The 20,645-nt window shown below is 32.5% G+C and overlaps 1 protein-coding gene across 1 annotated transcript; it reads right to left on the bottom strand.

Moving 5' to 3' along the window:
- Positions 1–148: 148 nt before the first annotated feature.
- Positions 149–20,502, bottom strand: LOC111000270 (serine/threonine-protein phosphatase alpha-2 isoform). The gene is made up of 8 exons (XM_022269656.2): positions 20,282–20,502; positions 20,047–20,178; positions 19,437–19,653; positions 17,643–17,731; positions 6,204–6,400; positions 4,704–4,851; positions 3,829–3,967; positions 149–1,466 (listed from the first exon to the last, which is right to left on the bottom strand). Exons 1-8 carry the CDS (start codon positions 20,340–20,342, stop codon positions 1,463–1,465), a joined length of 987 nt encoding a protein of 328 aa, XP_022125348.1. The 5' UTR covers positions 20,343–20,502; the 3' UTR covers positions 149–1,462.
- Between the last annotated feature and the right edge of the window lie 143 nt (positions 20,503–20,645).

Below are 20,645 nucleotides of genomic sequence, written 5' to 3'. Positions count from 1 at the left end.
AACAACTATAAATTTAAGTATTTTAGTGTTAACTTCCAGTACATGTGTCTTGTTAACTAACCGAATTTGTTTCAGATAATCAAGACATCATTTTCATACTACACACTATTGGTGAACATGAATGAATAATAATAAATAAAACAAAAAATCTCTTCAGAAATTATTTTATTTACGAAATTAATATACAATATTGTTCATAATAATCGATTAAAGTTGTTAGCCGCTCAATGTACGCTTTCAGTCTGTTTAAAAAAAATCTCAAAACGGTGGAGAGGGCAACACTAAAAAATTCAAATACAGAAGAAATTTAAATTACCAATACAATCTAACATTAAAACCGCCAATTTACAAACGGCAACATTTTCACTTAAGTATTATTTATGCGATTTAAATACTGATTGTTGCCAGTGTCAAAATCGCACGATCGCTAAAATTACACGGATATTTGCATAGACACAGAGAATGAATACATAAGAGATAGATACATTGTATCCGCTAGTCATTTATTTGCGAATTAATCCTATTACAAACGACCATTTCTTTGTATGAATTTGGACAATTATAGCGATCCAGACGAGAAAAAAAAACATTACTCATTCTCTGTGTCTATAGATATTTGATACACAAGCGTACAGATATACAAACTATCGCATACATACACCATTCACAATCCCCATCGAGGCATATCCCGTCGCAAAATAAAAAAATAAAATTTCATCATGCAACACTGGCAGCTATTGTATCACCGATGTAAAGTACTAAACGCCCAATTTAAAGAAATTAAATTATTGAATTTGGAACTTTATTTTTGAATTTGGAATATCAAACTTACTGAGCACTAGCCAACATAGGCAAACTTAATCAGAAAACCGTTAAAATAACCGGGAAACTTCCAGTCGTGTTGTCAAGTCTTCACTTGTTTACTGTTTAATATTTGAAATTAGAATGCTATAAAAACGTCATTCAGTACTTTAAATCGATGTCCACTCTGTCTATGCATAGAACTCAAACCATAGAGTTTTCGTCAACCATAAACTTTCTAACCACAGATTACCTGTAAGGAATGTTTAACACTTGTTATCTTCAACTGTGTGCTTCAACAGTTATTATAGATAATTCATCATTTTTAAACTGTCAAAGCACATTTATGCACAGACAGAGTTCTCTGAACACAATTGTCCAGCAATTGTTAAAACGCACCAGACAAAAGAGAGCGCGCGTTCATCATAAATTATATAAAATTTAAGTCCATACAAATTCACCTATTACTGATAGCTTAGGAAATTTTTATTTATTAAAATTATTCGGAGCCCAATTTATTATAAATTTTACTCCCACTAGATGTCCATGGATGAGTATAGGAGCGTTTAAAATATTTCGTATGCTATCAATAATTAAGTCGCGAGTAAGCTTAGTGTAACGGGAATCCATGCGGGTAGAGTCCGATGCTCTCTGTCAGGGGCTAGCTGGAGACGGACAAACAAACACATGAGTATTGAGGAACCAATAATACATTTAACAGATATACCTAAAATAATAAAGGGGAGGAACTGTAAAACTTCGAAACTGATCAGAATAAAAAACCACTGTTTTTCGTTTTACATTCCCCGGAAGACGCAACGAATAAAAATCTGAACGTTAATTCTTCAGAGTTCAGGGTATTATATGGATAACAATCACACCTCAAATCATGCTCGGTATAAAATTCATTATTAACCGTAGATGCGTTTAGCTGACCTATTTTATGAAAATTAAAAACATGTAACATTATTTTTAATTTTTCAACCACTAGAAAATGTTTTGACCTCACAATGTAAAACAAAAAAATCGTTCAATTATGGTGTATACAGTTAAAAAAGTATACATATGACACAATATATAATTATCAAAATTTTAAGTATTACTGTATAATAATTGTGTTGTTTTTATCTGTGTTTTGTATGTGATGTTAATAGTTGTCGCATGATAATGTCATGGTAGCTTTTTTATAGTTAAATAAATAAATGAATGATCGACATCTTTGATCCAATCACAGAGAAGCAATCCGACCAATCGCAACATCGCAACTGAACGAACTGCGTCATCGTTTCGATTTTGTTTTACATTGTAAAAATCAGGTTCTTTATTCAAAATAAACTTTGTTATCACTACAAATCACATCTATGAAACAAAGACTATAAAAATCTCTTAAGAATGACCATAGCTTATAGAATTAACATAGACAAATCTCCATTCCCAGCTTAATTACGCATCGTGGGTTCGTTCACATATATACTTTGAATATAACTTCGTTTGTTAATACGCGGATAATAGATTTTTCTAATTGCTTAATGACTTTTTCAGTCAGTTATCGCGAAAACGAAGGCTTAATGAGGTAAAATACCAGGTTAAATGAGTTCTACTTGCTCAACACTTCGACATGTTCCAGCTGAAAAATAACCTAGAGTGAGGTTCTAGTACAGTATGGATGTCGATAGATGAAATTGGCATTGTTCAAAACTGAATTAAAAACTAAATGTTTATATAATTCCGTTCCATATTGTATAATTTAGACCAGTGTTTCCCAAAGTCTCACAAGGAGTCAATTTATTTGTTAAGAGCGCAATCGAAATCGGCTGGGTATGTAAACTTGTAGACTTGAGACTGAAGCTAATTTAATTGAAATCTAAAATAAAATATCTGTGCAGCAAGCTTCATGCTTAAGAATCTCACTCAATTAAAATATTTAAATAATATAGAAAAAAATTAATTAAAATTAGTTGGAATTTGAATTCCAGTTTTTCATTAAAATAAATCAGTGGCGCTACCTCTTTAGGTCTTGGCCTCAGATTTCTGAATCTGTTTCATGATCATTTTTAAATCTAACAGGCCAGTGATCGCCTCCAGTGCCTGACACGCGTCGTCGACTTTTTTTTAGGCGTCTAAGACATGTCGGTTTTTCAAAATTTATTTTCTTTAACAATTTCCTAGTGATTTCTTTCTAAAAGCTATCATTTAATTTTTCAATATATAAATTATGTATGTTAAATATGTGGCATAAGACTTAGGATAGGGGTATAGTCGAAGCATGTTGGGAAACACTGGTTTAGACATTCTTGTCCACGTAGCTATATTTTTCGTACAAAATACTTGTTCCTGTGTCACAAATTTTAAACTATTTTCCGTGTAGGTTTATATATGCACGGATCAAGATTTTGATAAAAGAAAACATGGAATTTATCTAGAACAAATGATTTTGCCAATGCCAATTTACATAGTAAACCTGCAATTAATAATTACACAATATTCACAAGCCTAAGTTAGAATCACACCTGGGGGCATAGTAAAGTGCCTTAACAGTAGTTAAATGTAAAAAAACTAAATTTTTATGAAAATTTGTCGACACAAATTAAAATTTTCATACAAATTACGTTTTCGACTTTCTATTTACACTTATGTACTACTTCACAGTAAATTTATATAAATGATTATTTTTATACATAAAAATTTAATAGTCTCTGCACTTTTAACAAAAGCAATCTCTCGTCTCTTTCTGTCAAATTGTGTTTACACTACGATAAAAAGAGACGGATGAAATATTTTATTTTTATATGCAAACCTTGTTGTGATACCCAATATTTCATTTAAAAAAATTCTTACGACATTATTTTGCAATGAATGCAGTAAACTGCTGTCCTTGACAATAAACTTGACAGATGTATTTTTTATTAAAGACCACTTGAATTATTATCTTAATGTGTAGTGTAAGATATATCTAGTGTAAGGGGTATAGTGTAAGGGGTATAGTGTTAGGGGTATAGTGTTAGGGGTATAGTGTAGCGTACTCACTTCTTCTTGTTCTTGGGCTGGGCCCGAGGCGGCGTGTTGGGTCTGCCCATGTTGAGGCCGGAGTAGAGTTTGCGCTTGTCTGCCGGCTTCAGGATTTGGAACGAGCACATCAACGTCTCATCCACTGACATCAGCGCGCCTGGAATTTCACAATTTTAACATGCGTAAGATTGATTAAAATATATAATTGTTAATTACTTATTTGTTTATAATTCTGTGGACATAGGTCACACATAAAAACAATGTATCATCACAGATATAGTTTTTGGCAAAGGGAGTTTATTTTTAATCAAAGTCAAAAATTATTTATTCATATAGGTAGTTACCTATGTTATGAACATCAAAAACAAGAAATATACATTAATTGCTTCTAATTTCACAATTTCTGCCAGTTCTCAAAACAAGGGCGTAGAACGGAAGAGAAGAACTGGCAATAAACTCTTGGCCACTCTTTTTAAGTAAAAACGGTTTACTCAGAGCATTAATTGCAGGAGAAGTATATTAAGTTTTGAATTATAATACAAGTGACATAGTTAACTAACTAGCGACCTAATTGGTTTCGAGCGATCTCTTCCAGGCAACCATTGTAAGAACAAATATAGATAAGGTAAGAAGTGCAAAAAATACTAAGACATGTTATTGTTATTAAGACAAAACGAATGGAACAAAACAAAGCAATTAATTAAAACATATGTAAACAGTTATTAGGACAATATTAAAGAAGAGACAAATGAAAAGAAGAAGACAAAAGAAAAGTGCAAATAAGTCTTAATTGCTAAAGTTCTTGATGAAGGAATACAATTTTATATTACTAGATAAACAAATCTTATTATTATGAACCCAATCTCTATTGAAAAGACAACACTTTCTCTTACCAGCATTATCAAACTCTCCACAATAGTTTGGCGCTGAGAAGAGAGTGACGAGCTGCCGTTTCGCGAAGAACTCGTATCCGTCTTCGACTACTTGATGAGCTCGGCAGATGAGGTCGAACTCGTGCTTAGATAAGAATTTTCCCACGATCTGTAATAGGGTGCACAATTTGTATGAAAACAATTTTAAATATTAAAGTAAACAACTAATTTCACGTTAAATTTGTCGAATCACGGCTCTAAATTGTTTCCTATATATTTTCATCACACGGCAAAACATTGATATCGCGTGTTAGTAAATTAATTAAAATATCATGATTTGTGAAATGAATGAAATACAATTTTTTGGCTCAAACCTGCCACTTAGAATAAAAACCTAATCTAATGTAAATTCACTGGGAACTGAGACATCTTTTACATCATGCATGCGATATTGAGTTTTTTAAGTCAAAAAGTTTCAAAAACCATGCATGCGTCTCCTAAATATTACTTGGAGCATATAAAAGTCGTAAATAATTTTTCAGGCAAATTTACCAATTTTCAATACATCTTATATTTAAGGGTCTTACCCGGCTAGAAACGGTTGTTACGAATTTTTATACAGCTTGTTAACAATAAACGAATAATGCAAATTAATTAATTACATTTGTCATCTGCTAATAAAAATTAGCACTAAAACCTGTCTTGGCTTAGGACTTTTTTGTGCTTATCTAGATATTTTTTCTTGAGAACCATTCTTCGTAATTAAACCAAACTAACAAGCAGTAAAAAGATATTATTTCTCTCAAATTTTCTATCTCTATCGACGGTAATAAATCTCATGGCCATGACAGTTTCCGCTCCAACAGAGACGTGCAAACATCCGCACTTTCACGCGTTTCCGTATATATTACACGTGATTAGTTCAAACGATAATTATAATTGTATATTAAATAACTAATTTACATTATCTGACCACAAATATCAGGGAAATAGATTTAAATTTCGTAAAGTCCAACAATAATTTTCTTTTAGACTTTATTTTCATGAACAAAATTAATACTTATAAGTACATAATTTATATATTTAAGTATTGCCCGTCGCCACCTGAGATCGTAGGTTAGAGATTGTATCAAATGCCCTTTTAATAAATTAAATATGATAATGCCGATGTGATTAATTAATATATTGAAAGCCCTCATAGTTTATCGATTCTTTATATAATTCGCGGCATCGGCATGATAGGCAAACTAGCTGGACTTGCGTGATGTGTGATTTGCGTAAATGTAAAGCGACTAAGGAGAAATTTAGAATCTTTTTAATTTAAATACAGATTATATAAAAAGAAAGTTGTTTTATCATAACTTTGGCTTCTTTGTTATTTTAAATAAACTAAACAGATATTCAACTATCTTATATAGCCTTCGTCCGTAAACTGATAAAAGGTAAAATATTTGATGCTACCCGCAAGAATTGCAAATTTTCAAACTGATTTGTCAAATGTATCGTCAACATATATCTCACCTCTGTACCAAAAGTAAAGCTGACACCACGGTCGTTTTCTCCCCACCCAGTGACATCCTTGTCAGGGTCAGACCAGAGCAGATCACAGAGCAATCCCTGGTCAGGTACATCTGTCGGACGCATGATTCTTCGGATCTGCTCCATCGCTTGTAAGTCCGGAGATAGCCCGCCGTGGCAACAGAAGATTTTCTCGTCAACTGAAATTAAAAAAAAATATAAATACGTGCAACTCTCAGCCGTGAGGTAGTAGGTTCGATCGCCAGCTATGCACCAATGGACTTTATTTCTATGTGCGTATTTAACATTCGCTAGAACGGCAGAGAATTGCTTAGACACAAAATGTCAACGGCGTGTGTCAGGCACAGGAATCCTATCACCTACTTGTCTATTAGATCGACAAATGATCAAGAAATCCGATGCCCAGATGGTAATCTATCATCTGAGGACAAGAAAGGTAACTGCATCTATCTCAACGGCCTTTTATCTTTGAAATCGATCCAGGCGGTGTCGTTTCAACAACCGTTTAAATAAAATGAAAAGTTCCCTTGAACCACAACGATAAGTCTTTTAAATAAAAAATAATGAACAAATAAGATTTTTCAACGCGAACAAGATGAGCTTGTTTAATAAAAACTAATAGTTCTGCATGAAATGAGCAACGAGGATTTTTTAGCCCGCTCTACGCCCTTGATTTGGGAACTAGTAGAAAATATAAATGACTTCTTTTGTGTACCTACCAAAATAAATACAAATTATAATTTAATTTGCACGCATCGCGTCATTTGGAAAAACATATCCTCACTTATGAGGCCTAGAATAAAACCCGTTTATTTTACTTAATTACATAGACAGCTAATCTAAAGTAGCGTGTAGTAAATAGAAGCCTTAGAATCGTATTTAAAACCAGCTGCGGCAATAATGCATCAAAACAATAGATATCAGTATTGGCGCCGCATCATGGCGAGTCACCGCCGTCTAGTCACGCGATAACCCTGGGGTCGACAAGCTTACTCGATAAATAGAACATTCTTGAATAATAGTTTTATAAGCAAAAATTCTTTAAGCTTTCACATTTCGCATGAGAATTTATCCTGACAGCGGATTTCAGCTTTTCTAAAACATACGCTTTGTAATACATACGTCCAGTATCTCAGCTGTAGCAACAAGGCGTATAAGAATTGACATATTATGTTTAATTCACGCCCTTTTTTCCATGATAGCTACATGAACTAGTTGCATAAAAAATCCCCACTAAATCGTATCCAATTGACATGTTAACACATTAACCTGCAGACAATCAAGATATAAATTTATCATTTATAATATTGATTAAGTAATGCCGCTTGAAGTATTATGATTTACTTTAGTAAATCCTGCTGCTTGGTCCAAAACATTAAATATCTGTGATATAAGTAATAATAATTATTTCGCGGGATCAAATGTGGTAACTAGAAGGAACAGAATTTAAATCAAACATTATATTAAATATCAGAAGATTTACAATATTTTTATCTTTTCAATTTCTCGTCAATATACATTTTGCCATAGCTTTTTATTACAACAATTGGTTAGACAATTTTCAAGTTCGAATTCTACGAAATACCCAACGGGAAACAGCTCTCGTTTGATTTAATAGCGTATAACGACTTCCTTCCTAACTTAAAGCTCCGATAGACAAGGCCGTTATACTTTAGGTTTTCCTGTAGTCTTGGGGAATATTCTGTCAGATTGCTAATAAAACAATTGAATCTGATCTATTGTTAAAATTGCCCAGATATTTTAGCGTCTGATGAAACTAACTCGTACGGTGATGGAAAACATCGTGAGTAAACCGGCTTGCTATACGAAGCAATAAAGTCGGCGTGGTCAGGCACAGACCATAAGTAGACATAAAAGATAGTTTGTAATAAAAACAAGTCGGACTTTATTAAAGTATGTATGTACACCATAACACAAATGTAATCAGATATTGTGTCATACAACCCATATTGGTTGAAACGTTTACCAATTACAATCAAAAAGAACACAGATTATGTTCTACTCCCTTTTATCTTCGTAATAATAATAAATCGTTTATTCGCAAAAAAAGTAGCAAATTCAGATTCATTATAAAAAACCCCATATTTTTTATACAAATGTAATATAACGGGTTCAACCCGTTAATTCGATTTACCGTGGTGTTATATATGCTAAACCCTTCCTCGATGAATCAACAAAATAAAAATACAATAGTTCCTAATTGGCGCAACCTTATACTTTAGATATTGTATACAGGATTACCGCATTGAACTAAGGCGTCGAACTGTGCCATAAAATTACGAAATATTATTACAAAACATGATTAGTATCCACTTACCGCTAACATTGCGTTACTAATAAATTAGATTTGAAATCAGTACGTGCTCGTGGACATAGATTTGCTTTTGTAATGGTGATAGACAATTATAAGTTTTATATTTTAATACTAATTCAGTTCTATGTAATCTATTTATACATAAACTAATCTTTATGAATTTTTTTATGCATTAGGTACATTTTTTTATAGAACAGGGGGCAAACGGGCAGGAGGCTCACCTGTGACCTGATGTTAAGTGATACCGCCGCCCCTGGACACTCGATGCTAGAGGGCTCGCGAGTGCGTTACCGGCCTTTTACAACTTGATAGAATTTGGGAAACTTTTAAAAGATAACTGTTAGGATTCCAGCTCTGAATGAGATGAAAAAGAAAAAAAAAAACATTTGAGTCAGTACGTCAGTCTTAAGTGATAAACAGTGGTTAGTGAATAAATACACGAGAATTGGGTGTCTACCTATTTAATAGAGACTGTAAGTAATGTTATTGAACACCTTATGTTAAAAATCCTTTTTAGTAAATTAGGTTAGCCTTAAATTACTTATTAGTCTAAATTTAGGCTAGATTGTAATTTTCCATGATGTCTCAGTAAAGAGATATATATGTATTGGATATTACTATGGCATTCATAGTAGTATATAACAGTACCATTGTAGGTAGAGTTTAATTTAACAGCTCAACTTGCAAATAAGCGTTGCGACTAATAAGGACGATCCCAACTTAAACTAACAAGCTCCTAATTAAAACTTTACCATTACCGTAAAGTTTTCTACATAACTTTTCTAAACGGCTTGTATTTACGAGACTATTTTAATAAATATTCTAATAAGAACATATTCTATAACTTTCGTTCACCAAACCAATTTTTTTCTATAGAAGTGATACCGCCGCCCATGGACACTCTCGATGCTAGAGGGCTCGCGAGTGCGTTGCCGTAGATTAAATAAACCATAGACGGAGATTTGTAAGTATGTTTGGCCTGGCCATATTGTAGTTCAAAGTACTCATAAATCATTGAAACGAAGTAATACAATTTAAAAACAGGTTAATTTACGCGTTTAGCAGATAAATAACAAAAGGTTAATAAAAAATATTCGTATCTGACGAAATTACATCTATTGTAACCAATAAAAAAGTTACATAATTGTTTTCGTTGTAAATGAAATACTGTCGAGGCCTCTTTGAGTTTTGTTCTAATATTAGAACAGTTCCCTTTGCAGGAAATGGTTTCCTGATGTGTTTGCTCTAAATAGAAATTGTTAACGTCATTAGTTCACTTCCACTTCCAGTATACGATAATGAGAATATTAATTTTCGAAACAGTAACTCCTCATTAAAATACTACATTTAGGGCCTGTTTCATAATGTATGGATTAAGTGCCAAATAGCTATGCAACACATAAATTATTCGAAAGATAAAAGTTTCACACAGTCATGAAACGCAAAAATACTATTTATCCTACCAATAAGTAATAAATAGCTTTATGGAACTTATCCGGACACTGTGAAACAGGCCTTTATTTATACAAATAGACAAGGGCGTAAATTGACTTAGCGATTAATGAATTATCAAACTCCTCGGTTATCAATGTGTTATACGTGCTGATGAATTATTATAAAATATTCATTTATTTATTACGTAATCCTACAGCTAAATAACAATAAACAATTATTACACTCAAAATAATATCAATATTTAATACATAATACTTAAAAAAAGGATCAACAAAAGCAAATATTTACAAAACCAATTAAAGTATGTATTGAATAGTTCACAATTTGCCTGTAATTAGTGAAAGTGCATGTATACTTGGAGGTGTGTATTTGGGGTATGTTCATGATGCAGGTGATTTTGCGCTATGGATATTTTTAATACTCATTTTATCCACATTCCGCCATAGCTTAAACAAGTCAAGGCTTAAATATTCGTCGTTGTTGTCCGGGCTGCGCGATACAACACTGAGGTTTTCTTATTTACTTTTAACTATACAACTAAAAATCTTATTGCCAATGCGATAGTTGTGAGACTTAATTACCGCAAAATATTTAACGTCGTTCTTGCAAATTTGTTCTGAGAATATATTATACAAATCTGTGAGACAGTATTAACCACTCGCAACGCCTATGCTACGCGGGCCAGGTGCCACAAATACGTACTGCCCCTAGAAACTTCAAATACTTTCCTCCGTTTGATTAAGTGTTCTAGCAGATCACAAGGATTACTAATAATTCCAAAAACTTAGGGAGCAAGTACTATGTAACGAATTTCATTGGGGTAAAATGTGACAATGCCCCCCGCTGGGATTGAATTATACGTTATTGTTAAAATTATTTTCGTCTTTCGGATACTTTAGACCAAACATTGGGTGATGCAATACTTCAACGTTTCCTTACACAACGTAGCAAGCAAGCTGTAACTTGTTTGGACGCAAACAAACAAAACAAAATATATACAGAGGAATGGCTTCCCGAGGATGATACAAACATCACAGGTGTATACTAAATTTAGTCTCCTTTAACTATCGAGGGGAAAATTGGTTGTGTCAGACAACTATAGTGCTTACGTAAGCATTTATAACCTGGCGGTCTGCCAACGGTTGATTACCTTCGCCCTTCACACCAGGCTGATGTATCGCTGATACTAAATCAGATACCAGTTATTATCAGTCACCGATCTCTATATGATAATGCTTTCTCCCGAATATCGGTGTATGTTGCAGTGTTAATCAATATAAAATCAGTCTTATATACTTCGGCTTATGTATTTCATGGCTGTATTACTATTTATTGTATTTAAGTACAAATTTCATTATACCTTCATTTCCAAATCGAGCAATGAATACTTTTATTCATAAATACGAATAAAAAGAGATACGGATCAAAACCGACCGTAAGCTGAAAAAATATTTTATCTGTAAAGAAAGCAATGCGTTTATTTAAAGCAATGCTCAATAATATTTGTACATTTGCGGAAAGCTTGGAAAATTTCATGCTCGGTTTCTTGACGTAAGAAGCTTACAGAATTCGTTATATAAGACGCAAAACGCTGAAGGGAACGAAAGTTTACTAGAACTTTTATGCATCTGACAATCATCCTTCGAGTTTGAACAAGTAATCTTTTTAATCATTCTAGTAAGAGGCAGCTGTACAATCATATAACTTTTGATAGACTTCAACCTACTCCTGGGTTCTGGTATTTATTAAAACAGTAGTTCTACAACCTTTCTAGGTCTAGGCCTCAGATTTAAGGCCTTATGAAATCTAATAGGCATTCCTCAAGACGTTTTTCTTCGCCAGTAGAGCAAATGTTAAATCCGCACATAGAAAGTCCACAGCCGGGGATCGAACTTACGACCTCGCACAGTCGCACTTACGAGTCACACGCTGAAGTCACTAATCCAACACTGCTCAGTATATTTATCGAAACCTTTATCTCCTTGTTTGCTTGTATGAATGTTTATGTTGTAGTACAGTCCTGTATTTCCTTTTGTTTAGAATATTTACCTCTAGTCTCACTGGACGAAACTTAGACCGCCCATTTACATCCTTTTTCTTTATTTATCCATCTCATATTATACTGTGACGTAAATAACGTGTTATTATCGTGTCCCTGTACCGGATAGGATTTATAGAAATAGTTGGCCAAATGTATATTCCAATCTATGTATCAAATATTTGAAATATTTACAACGCTGATATAGGTATTTTCATATAGTATTCAAGGTACAGAACCCATATTTAAGTTTAAAATGACAGCATCGATTAAGCCGTTGATTTCACGTGCCGGGCGGATACACGTCAACCAATTGTGGGAATTTATGTATTGAAACCAAGCATTGTTACAGCGATAAAGTACAATTTCTTTTGCAATACCATTTATATTTGTTGAATTATAAATTGTGGGAACAAACCAATAGTTTAGCTATGAAAATTGAACGTTTTTCTTTTTCCTATTTTTCCATACAGTGCAAGTATTTACAGTTAGGGCATCGAAACTCGGTTCAATTCTGAAAACCCGGGTTTTCGGGTCTAAGAGTAATCAAAACCCGGGTAGACCGGTTTTTTCGAGCATTTCGATCTTTTGGCCTCAATCAATTGTAAGCATTCATGGACCCGTGAATGCGTATGAGACCTAGATTTCGAAAACTGCTATCCCTTGCAAAATTTGGTGAAAGTAAAGTGATCCCTATATATCTTCTATTTTTCATAGATGTCCATTCATCGAATGATATCGAAAACTTCTTTTCATCTGACAGTATAATTTTTATCTCGTTTATTATTTCTAGCTTCCTTTTATGAAAGTCTTTGAGAATTATGTGGCGAACGGTATCAGCAGTAGTTGGTAATTTGTTGCCGGTCTTTTCAGAAAGGTACTTTAAATCTTGTGATTTTGAGAACGTTCTAAGAGAAATTCCATCAACTGCAGCCATATGAGACACCATAACCTGCATACTTGGGTTGGCATCAGTCTCGAATGGCGCCGGTATTCATCACCCGCGCAACGATACACCCTCCCCTCTCAACTGCTCCACAGTTCACCCCTCTCATGTCCTGAGATCGACGCGCATTTAACTTGCATGTCTTGTTTATGGGTAGGAACGTAGCAAGGAAGCTACTTTTTGTGTCATAAATAATAATTTATCAAAGCGAATTTTTATTCAATTTACTTATTATTGCATTCAAAATGCTTTAAACTTAATAAACAACAAAAACAAAAGTATAAAAAAAAAACCCGAAAACCCGAGTTTTAAAAATTGAAACCCGGTTTTTTTTGTAATCCTCAGAACCGGGAAAACCCGGGTTTTTACGGCCCGGGTAAACCCGGGCTCGATGCCCTATTTACAGTAAATTGTTTAAGATGAACAGGCAAAGAGGATCGTCTCTTTCTCCTACCAACTCTATTTTTATCGGCCCTGCCGTATATCGAACCCACGAGATTAACATTAATTAAAAATGTGCGAACACTGCTGTATGTATTACATTTTATTATAAGATTTTTTTCACTACAAATAATAATTTCATCCATTTAGGACCCGTACAATTACTAAACCATATATCTCAGACGGGGCATTATTTCCACAGCGCAAAACAAGATAACCCTATCATAGTAAAATATTAGTTTTGGAATCAAGTAAGGAAGGTTACAATTAATTATTTCCTAAGTCAAATTGTTTCCGGAATACGTATAAGTAGACCAAATTTTTCTTATCTCTTATCAGATTAGATTACAAACGATGACGTCAATCTATATTTGCGCGTAAGTTCTAGAGAGTCTTATAATTAAGCCTTTTTGTGATTTTGATTTTTCTTTATCGTTTGCCCACCTAATTAACTAAAATTTCGATTCTTTATGCAATTTTTAGTAGTCCTCTCGTTTTACGCCAATGAAGGCGTAATACTGCTGGTGATGATGAAATAGTTAAGGGCATCTTCTCTAACATTACTGTATCATGAATATGTATGTTTATTTATTTCGTAATCCCTACAGCTTACAAAAATTATATATAATAACAAACAGTAACACTAAAAATAAAGCCAGAGATGTAATACATAATATTTAACTACAAAAGGTTCAAAAACTTTCAAAAAATTAAGTGGTAGGTAGGTACCTAATTTGATTGTCTTGTATCAAATAAAGACGCTAATCGCGAAATGAAATGCCAACTTTCGTCTTCTGTTTTGATTGTATCAAGTAGCGTTGCGAATCCATTAAACCCTTCAGACTATATAAAATAGAGTAGTCCCGTTCTATGTAGTTCTTAGTAACATCTATGTTGTACGTTTCAGATCTCTATTGGCAACTCTAAACCCTAAGTATTTTTTTACTAAAGATATTAAGAATTTCCGTAATACTTTAATGTATGTTTTAAGTAAGAATAAGAACTAGAATAGTTTCGAAACCATATCACTTGTCTACTTTGACAACCTAAACACGAGTAGTTAAAACTATTATCCTACGTATAAAATGTACTAGCTGACCTGGCAAACGTCGTCTTGCCAAACTACTACCTTTAACTCAGCGCCATCTGTTAGAATTGTATCAAATAATAAACAAATGTTAATGTTATCGTAATTTTAGTAAGGATGCCTATTTTTTTGAAAATGAAATATAGCCTATGTCACTCAGGAATGATGTAGCTTTCCAACAGTGAAAGAATTTTTCAAATCTGCCAAGTAGTTTCGGAGCCTATTCAATTCATACAAACAAACAAACAAAAAATCAAACCTTTCCTCTTTATAATATTAGTATAGATAAGACTCGTACGAGGTAAAATGAAAAAGATCAGTGACTTCACCTTTTGTTGGGTTTTTCACATTTAATTATTGGTATAACAACCTTATCGAGTGCTTTTCAGCAACATATGATATTATAGATTTTTTAATGAAGTCTTTACTGTATTACATTTTGCTCTGTTAGTAATATTTTATTGGTACTTTTTCACATGATGGATCAAGGTGCAAAAATAGTGCTTTTTAGACAATTTGTTCATACAGTTAAGTTGACGCTCATAAAGATCTAAACGCTCCAAACAAAAATCATGTAAATTTTAGGTAAAACAATTTCCTATATTAATACCACCTACATAAAACTAAATCAATCAACACACTTGTTTATGAATCCTTGGACTTTATATTAAAGCGAACATGTTAATTAATAAATACGCTCATACCTTCAATATTATCTCACGTGTTTATCTACTTTCATATTGAAGAAACTAAACAAATATATCTAAACGGTAAGAAAATAAAAACAAAATATGAAATAAATACATTCAACAAACAGTTTCACTGATAAAAAATAAGATAAACAAAACATGACAGCATTATAACTACTAAATTTATGAATCAGGAGAACGACAAACATACTATGTAGATATAATAAAGGAGAAAGATACAAAGGCATTCCTTAGTCCTCCCCTATAGTCCGAATGTTTCGCCCTTATAGCAAAATATATTTCGATTGCCGGAATATATTTGCTATTGCTTAGTTTCAGTTGGGAGTGTTGAAAGCTCGTGAGATCGACCTCTCATCACATCGGATGCATTTACTCTATTATTTTTGGACGAAGTATTTGCTGTTTATTTGGTTGTAATTCTACTGGCGGAGAGCTTAATTTATCTCTCTTCCACTCTATCGGGCTGATTAAATAGTCATATTTAAGTTTCAATTATTGTAATAGTAATATATTTTAGTTTTATATTTGGGATGTACGTGCACGTGACGAATTTACGTGCAATTTTTTCAAATAAAAATGCCTGTCACCTCCGTGTCCTTGAAGCGGGGTCGATACTCGCCGGGACACGACCTAATTCATATCAAGGACGGGGCAAAGGACATTTTAACGTTGACCTTAGCTACCAAATGTCGCATCGTAAAACTACGATACTTGTGCGTAGATGTGATATATCACATATCGACCTTCTTATGCCTAAACTGTGCAGAAGCAGTGTGAACTTGGAGAAACTGATCATGTGTGGTAGCGTACAAGGCAAAAGACCACATAGCCAGTGGATATTCTTCAACTCAGAACGGGGCATTGGTTTAATTTAGGTCAAATAATTAGTCAATTAAAAAAACTACTATTTTTAAAGTAATTTATTTAAAGTTACGAATCACAAATTATAGGTACCCAAAATGTTTAGTTATAGTTAGCAGAGGAACAAATTTGTTTTAATATAGCTGGTGACTTCAAATATGAATGACAACGCTTGGCACGATTTTTTATATACTTCTCAAATTGTCGCGCGGTTTCTAAAAACGGGGACAATTTAGCGTCCCAAAGTTAATTTAGGGGTATACCGGGACTTGGATAAAGGTACAGTCCCGTTCAAAACGGGTAGTCTGGTTACGGTACCGTTTACCAACCAGATGGACCGATCAAGTATTACTTACCGACCTTAAAACTGTTAAGAGGCGCTGAGTTGGAACCTGGAATGGACCACGACGCTCAGACATGAGCTACCGACCAAGAGATAGAGAGATATCTTTGATAATCCCTCCATAATAAGATCAAATTTTGTTTGAACCTTATTATGACGACTAATTCGACGATAAAATCCAACTTATTTAAAAACTTTTATTCGATACATAAATAACTGATTAAACTAGAAATCTATGCATATCACAGTAAGTTTAATCGAGGATGTAAAATACAACAGCGATACGAATATGCGTGTTTATTACAATTTCTCTACTTAGTATTTTGCCAATTGTAGTTAGGTCAATGACCACATATTTTCTTTACATATTAAGACAGAATACGTCATATTCAAGTTTAAAATATAAATCTTACTTCTATATATTAAAGTTATATACGCGGACGATATCATTAATGCTGTTGTTAACATTTAAAAAAATCTACTTAAGAAACATAATAACCAAAGTAATTAAAATAATAATTATGAAAAAGTACACCAGGACATTTAAGTATGTGTTAAAATAAAAAGTATATAAGGGGCGTATAAAATTAGATGCAGTTTTCAACGGTGGCAAATGCCCTAGATAATCATATAATCAGATGAGCACGGTTCACGCTCACACGGCGGATTAATTTAACAGGCTATTGATAATATTTTAAGCTGCCAGAATCAGCAAACTACAGTTTATATCTAGGACGAAGTTATGGAACACCTTGTTCCGTAATAATTTACTATATTTATTTGGAAACAAAACAGATACATCTTTACAATAAAAAATAAAGTTAAAAATAAAACATAAAATAAACACATTGGATGTATCCACAATAGGTTTCACTAATATAACTATATGATACAAACAAAACAAAACATGACAACAACAAATATATATGGAAGAGTTAGGACATTAACAGATGTTTTTTATATATTTTTTTAAATAAAGCGGTAGAGGAGTGCGAAAAAGGGTCAATGTTTTTGATAGAATCTAAAAAAGAACACATCCTGTGAAGAAATCCAATAAATGTTATAATAAGAAATTTCCCTACGCATTCAGCGTTACCCACTTTTTAAGGCACATACCCATGCCATATAGAAAGATTTAAACAGCATAATAGAGGCCTATGATATTTGGCATTGTCTACTAAAACCGTCAAACAATAGGCACTTACCTATCGCCGCAACAGGTAAGCAGTTAAAGCAGTCTGTAAACGTCTTCCATAGTTTGATGTTGTACCTCCGTTTGCATTCATCGTAAAACCTGTTCAATATAATTTATTATTAGTTACTTAATAAGATCAACGGCTTACATCTAATTAGAAATAATGTTTGTATGCAGAATGAAAATGTTTTGTAAGAAATGTATTGGAATAATACATATCAGTTAACATATACATATTATTAAAGAGGCAACATATAGCCTCATTGCTGTCAAGCCACCTGTATATATATAAATAATAAAACTGGTAAAGGGCATATGTAAATTAACAAGAAGAAAATTACTTGTAGCAATTTAAGCTTATACAATTAATCCAAAACATAATCTAAGAAATCATGAATTACAATAAATTTATTATTACTAAAGTCAAAATTGAACAGATGGATAGAACCTGATGTGTTTTAGACCAATTTTTTTTGTTTAAAACCTAAAAAAAACAAGCATTGACAATCTGCATTACAAAAGTATTAAGTTATCTGTTACTATTAGCACTGCAAGAAAAATAGTTGGAGACTTCGAGAGAGTTTTTTAAATCACATTACGCATTTATTACAAGTATTTGTATGTTTGTATTAATTATCACCTTATCTGATAAAGAATGTGACAAATAAACAATCAAGATTAAATCAGAAACACATTTTTTTGAGCACAGCATTAACTATATTAAATAATTAAATAATTATAAATGTTACTACTAATCCAAATAATTGCGATGTCAGGATTTTATACTTCACTGTAAGAAGTGGTCACACATAAAAATAGCAATTCACGAGATTATCAATGTCTAGATCATGGAATGTCCTTGCTCTTATAATCTTATCATCAAACACATACATGACATCAACATATAAAATAAACAATATTGATTATATTAATTAAAATTTTTGATTACAACACAAGTGTATAATTCAAGGTGTTCAGTGCAGAATTGCAATGCTACATAAAAAATTACATTTGATTGTATAATTGGTACACATATATATATATGTATATATTAATAGACATATAATTATTATTTATATTTTGATACTACAGACGCTTCATCCTACACTAATTATTAATTTTAGAACAAAGTCTTTGTTTATACTTTGTACAATGTAATAAAGTTCAAATGGAGAATTTCTCGCTATTAAAGATATTAAAGAATTTATGTCTGCAAATATTAGTGTTTACCCACTGTCATAAAATCAAATAAGACCAGACAGATGACATTGCTTGGTTAATTTGACTTGTAATACTATTAGACAAACAGAATAATATTAAAGGAACAGACACAATAATATTTCTGGCTCCTGACATTTATGGTTCACTTTAATAAGCCTAAATATTCCTACAAATCTTTCACTTTGAAAAACTAATTCATTTGGCCTTTAAGTGAATCACAGGTATGACTCATTGATATTATTGGCATGCTATAAAGGGAACCTCTAACTACCAAACATATAATCTTGTTACTTACGCAAATGCTAAGTATTTTTTTAGGATGAAAGTAAATAATACCAGATAGCAGACAAATTTTATGAATAAAATAATGTAATAAAATCAGGCATAGATCAATCATTTTAAATTTTATCAACGAACATTCGAGAATGATAAAAATAAGGTGTCCTATGATTGAGCATATCATACATTTTATATTGGATGATCATAATATAAATTTCATAAAAGTAAAATTTGTTTCATCATGTTTATTATTTTTCAAGAAAACATGACAAATGTAAATTATTCATGTTCATTTAACACTTACCCATAAATCCTATTGATACTGGCACACTCGTGATTTCCTCTTAACAAGAAGAAGTTTTCTGGATACTTTATCTTATATGCGAGCAGGAGGCATATGGTCTCAAGAGACTGCTTACCACGATCAACATAGTCACCAAGGAAGAGGTAATTTGATTCAGGTGGGAATCCTCCATATTCAAATAATCTTAGGAGATCATAGTATTGTCCGTGTATATCACCTGAAAGAGTATTACCATAAATAAACATGATAACATTGAAGATGTTTATGGATCAAAAAAGATTGTATTGCTCAGAAATAAAAATTATCTACTTGAGTAATTTTAAAAGTAATGTCTAAAATATATTAACAATATTACAAGAGTCTTGACTGAATACAGAAATGATATTAATCTAAAATGTAATTAACACTTCACAGTGAAATAGGTAATAATTGCCCTTACATAGGTAAACTAAACGTAAACCAGTGACTAAAAATTTACAAATATAATTAACAATAATTGTTGATAGTAGGTAACAAGAATCGATGTGGCAATAATTTTGAAAGTAAGCTCGCGTAATCATACGATTGAAAACAAAGGAAATGGCATCGATTCAATGTCATTATTGCTTACCGCATATCTTAAGAGGAGCCTCCAATTCAAGTAATATCGGCTGTGAGAGGAAAATTTCTCGGGACTTCAAACACAGTCCTTTTATTTCTACCTCAGTTAACTGTACATTCATCCCAGGCTTTTCGCCTCGCACTGAAACAATCACGAAATAAAAACACTGACACAAACCACTTCACTAAACAGTAACAAAAATATAATTTAATAACACACAAATATAAATAAAACAATAATTTACCTTTTAGTAATTTTTTTATTACATTATCAATGTTTAACTCATCTGTATCTCTGTCTGCCATTGGATATAATTTGTGTGCACGAAATATGACTAAGTATTATTAATTAAAATTTAATGATCGTTTAGATTTTCGCCGATTAAAAAGGCACAACCTTTTTCGGTTCTCCGCTATACGAAATTTAATGGCGGACCCGGGGACATTACTCAACAAACAAGAAACATCAAACTATTTGAATAAAATTTGACAATTGACACACGGCAATGACACTTTTAAAGTTACTTCAAACTTGGCACAGACTATCTTTTCAAACAGGGCAAAATCATTTAAATTTTACCGCTTTTTAATATCTAACGAAAGGAAAAT

This window comes from Pieris rapae, chromosome 14 (assembly GCF_905147795.1).
Source record: "Pieris rapae chromosome 14, ilPieRapa1.1, whole genome shotgun sequence".
Taxonomy (NCBI): domain Eukaryota; kingdom Metazoa; phylum Arthropoda; class Insecta; order Lepidoptera; family Pieridae; genus Pieris; species Pieris rapae.
The sequence above is the reverse complement of the archived record's forward strand: the minus strand, read 5'-3'. Positions and strand labels throughout refer to the sequence as shown.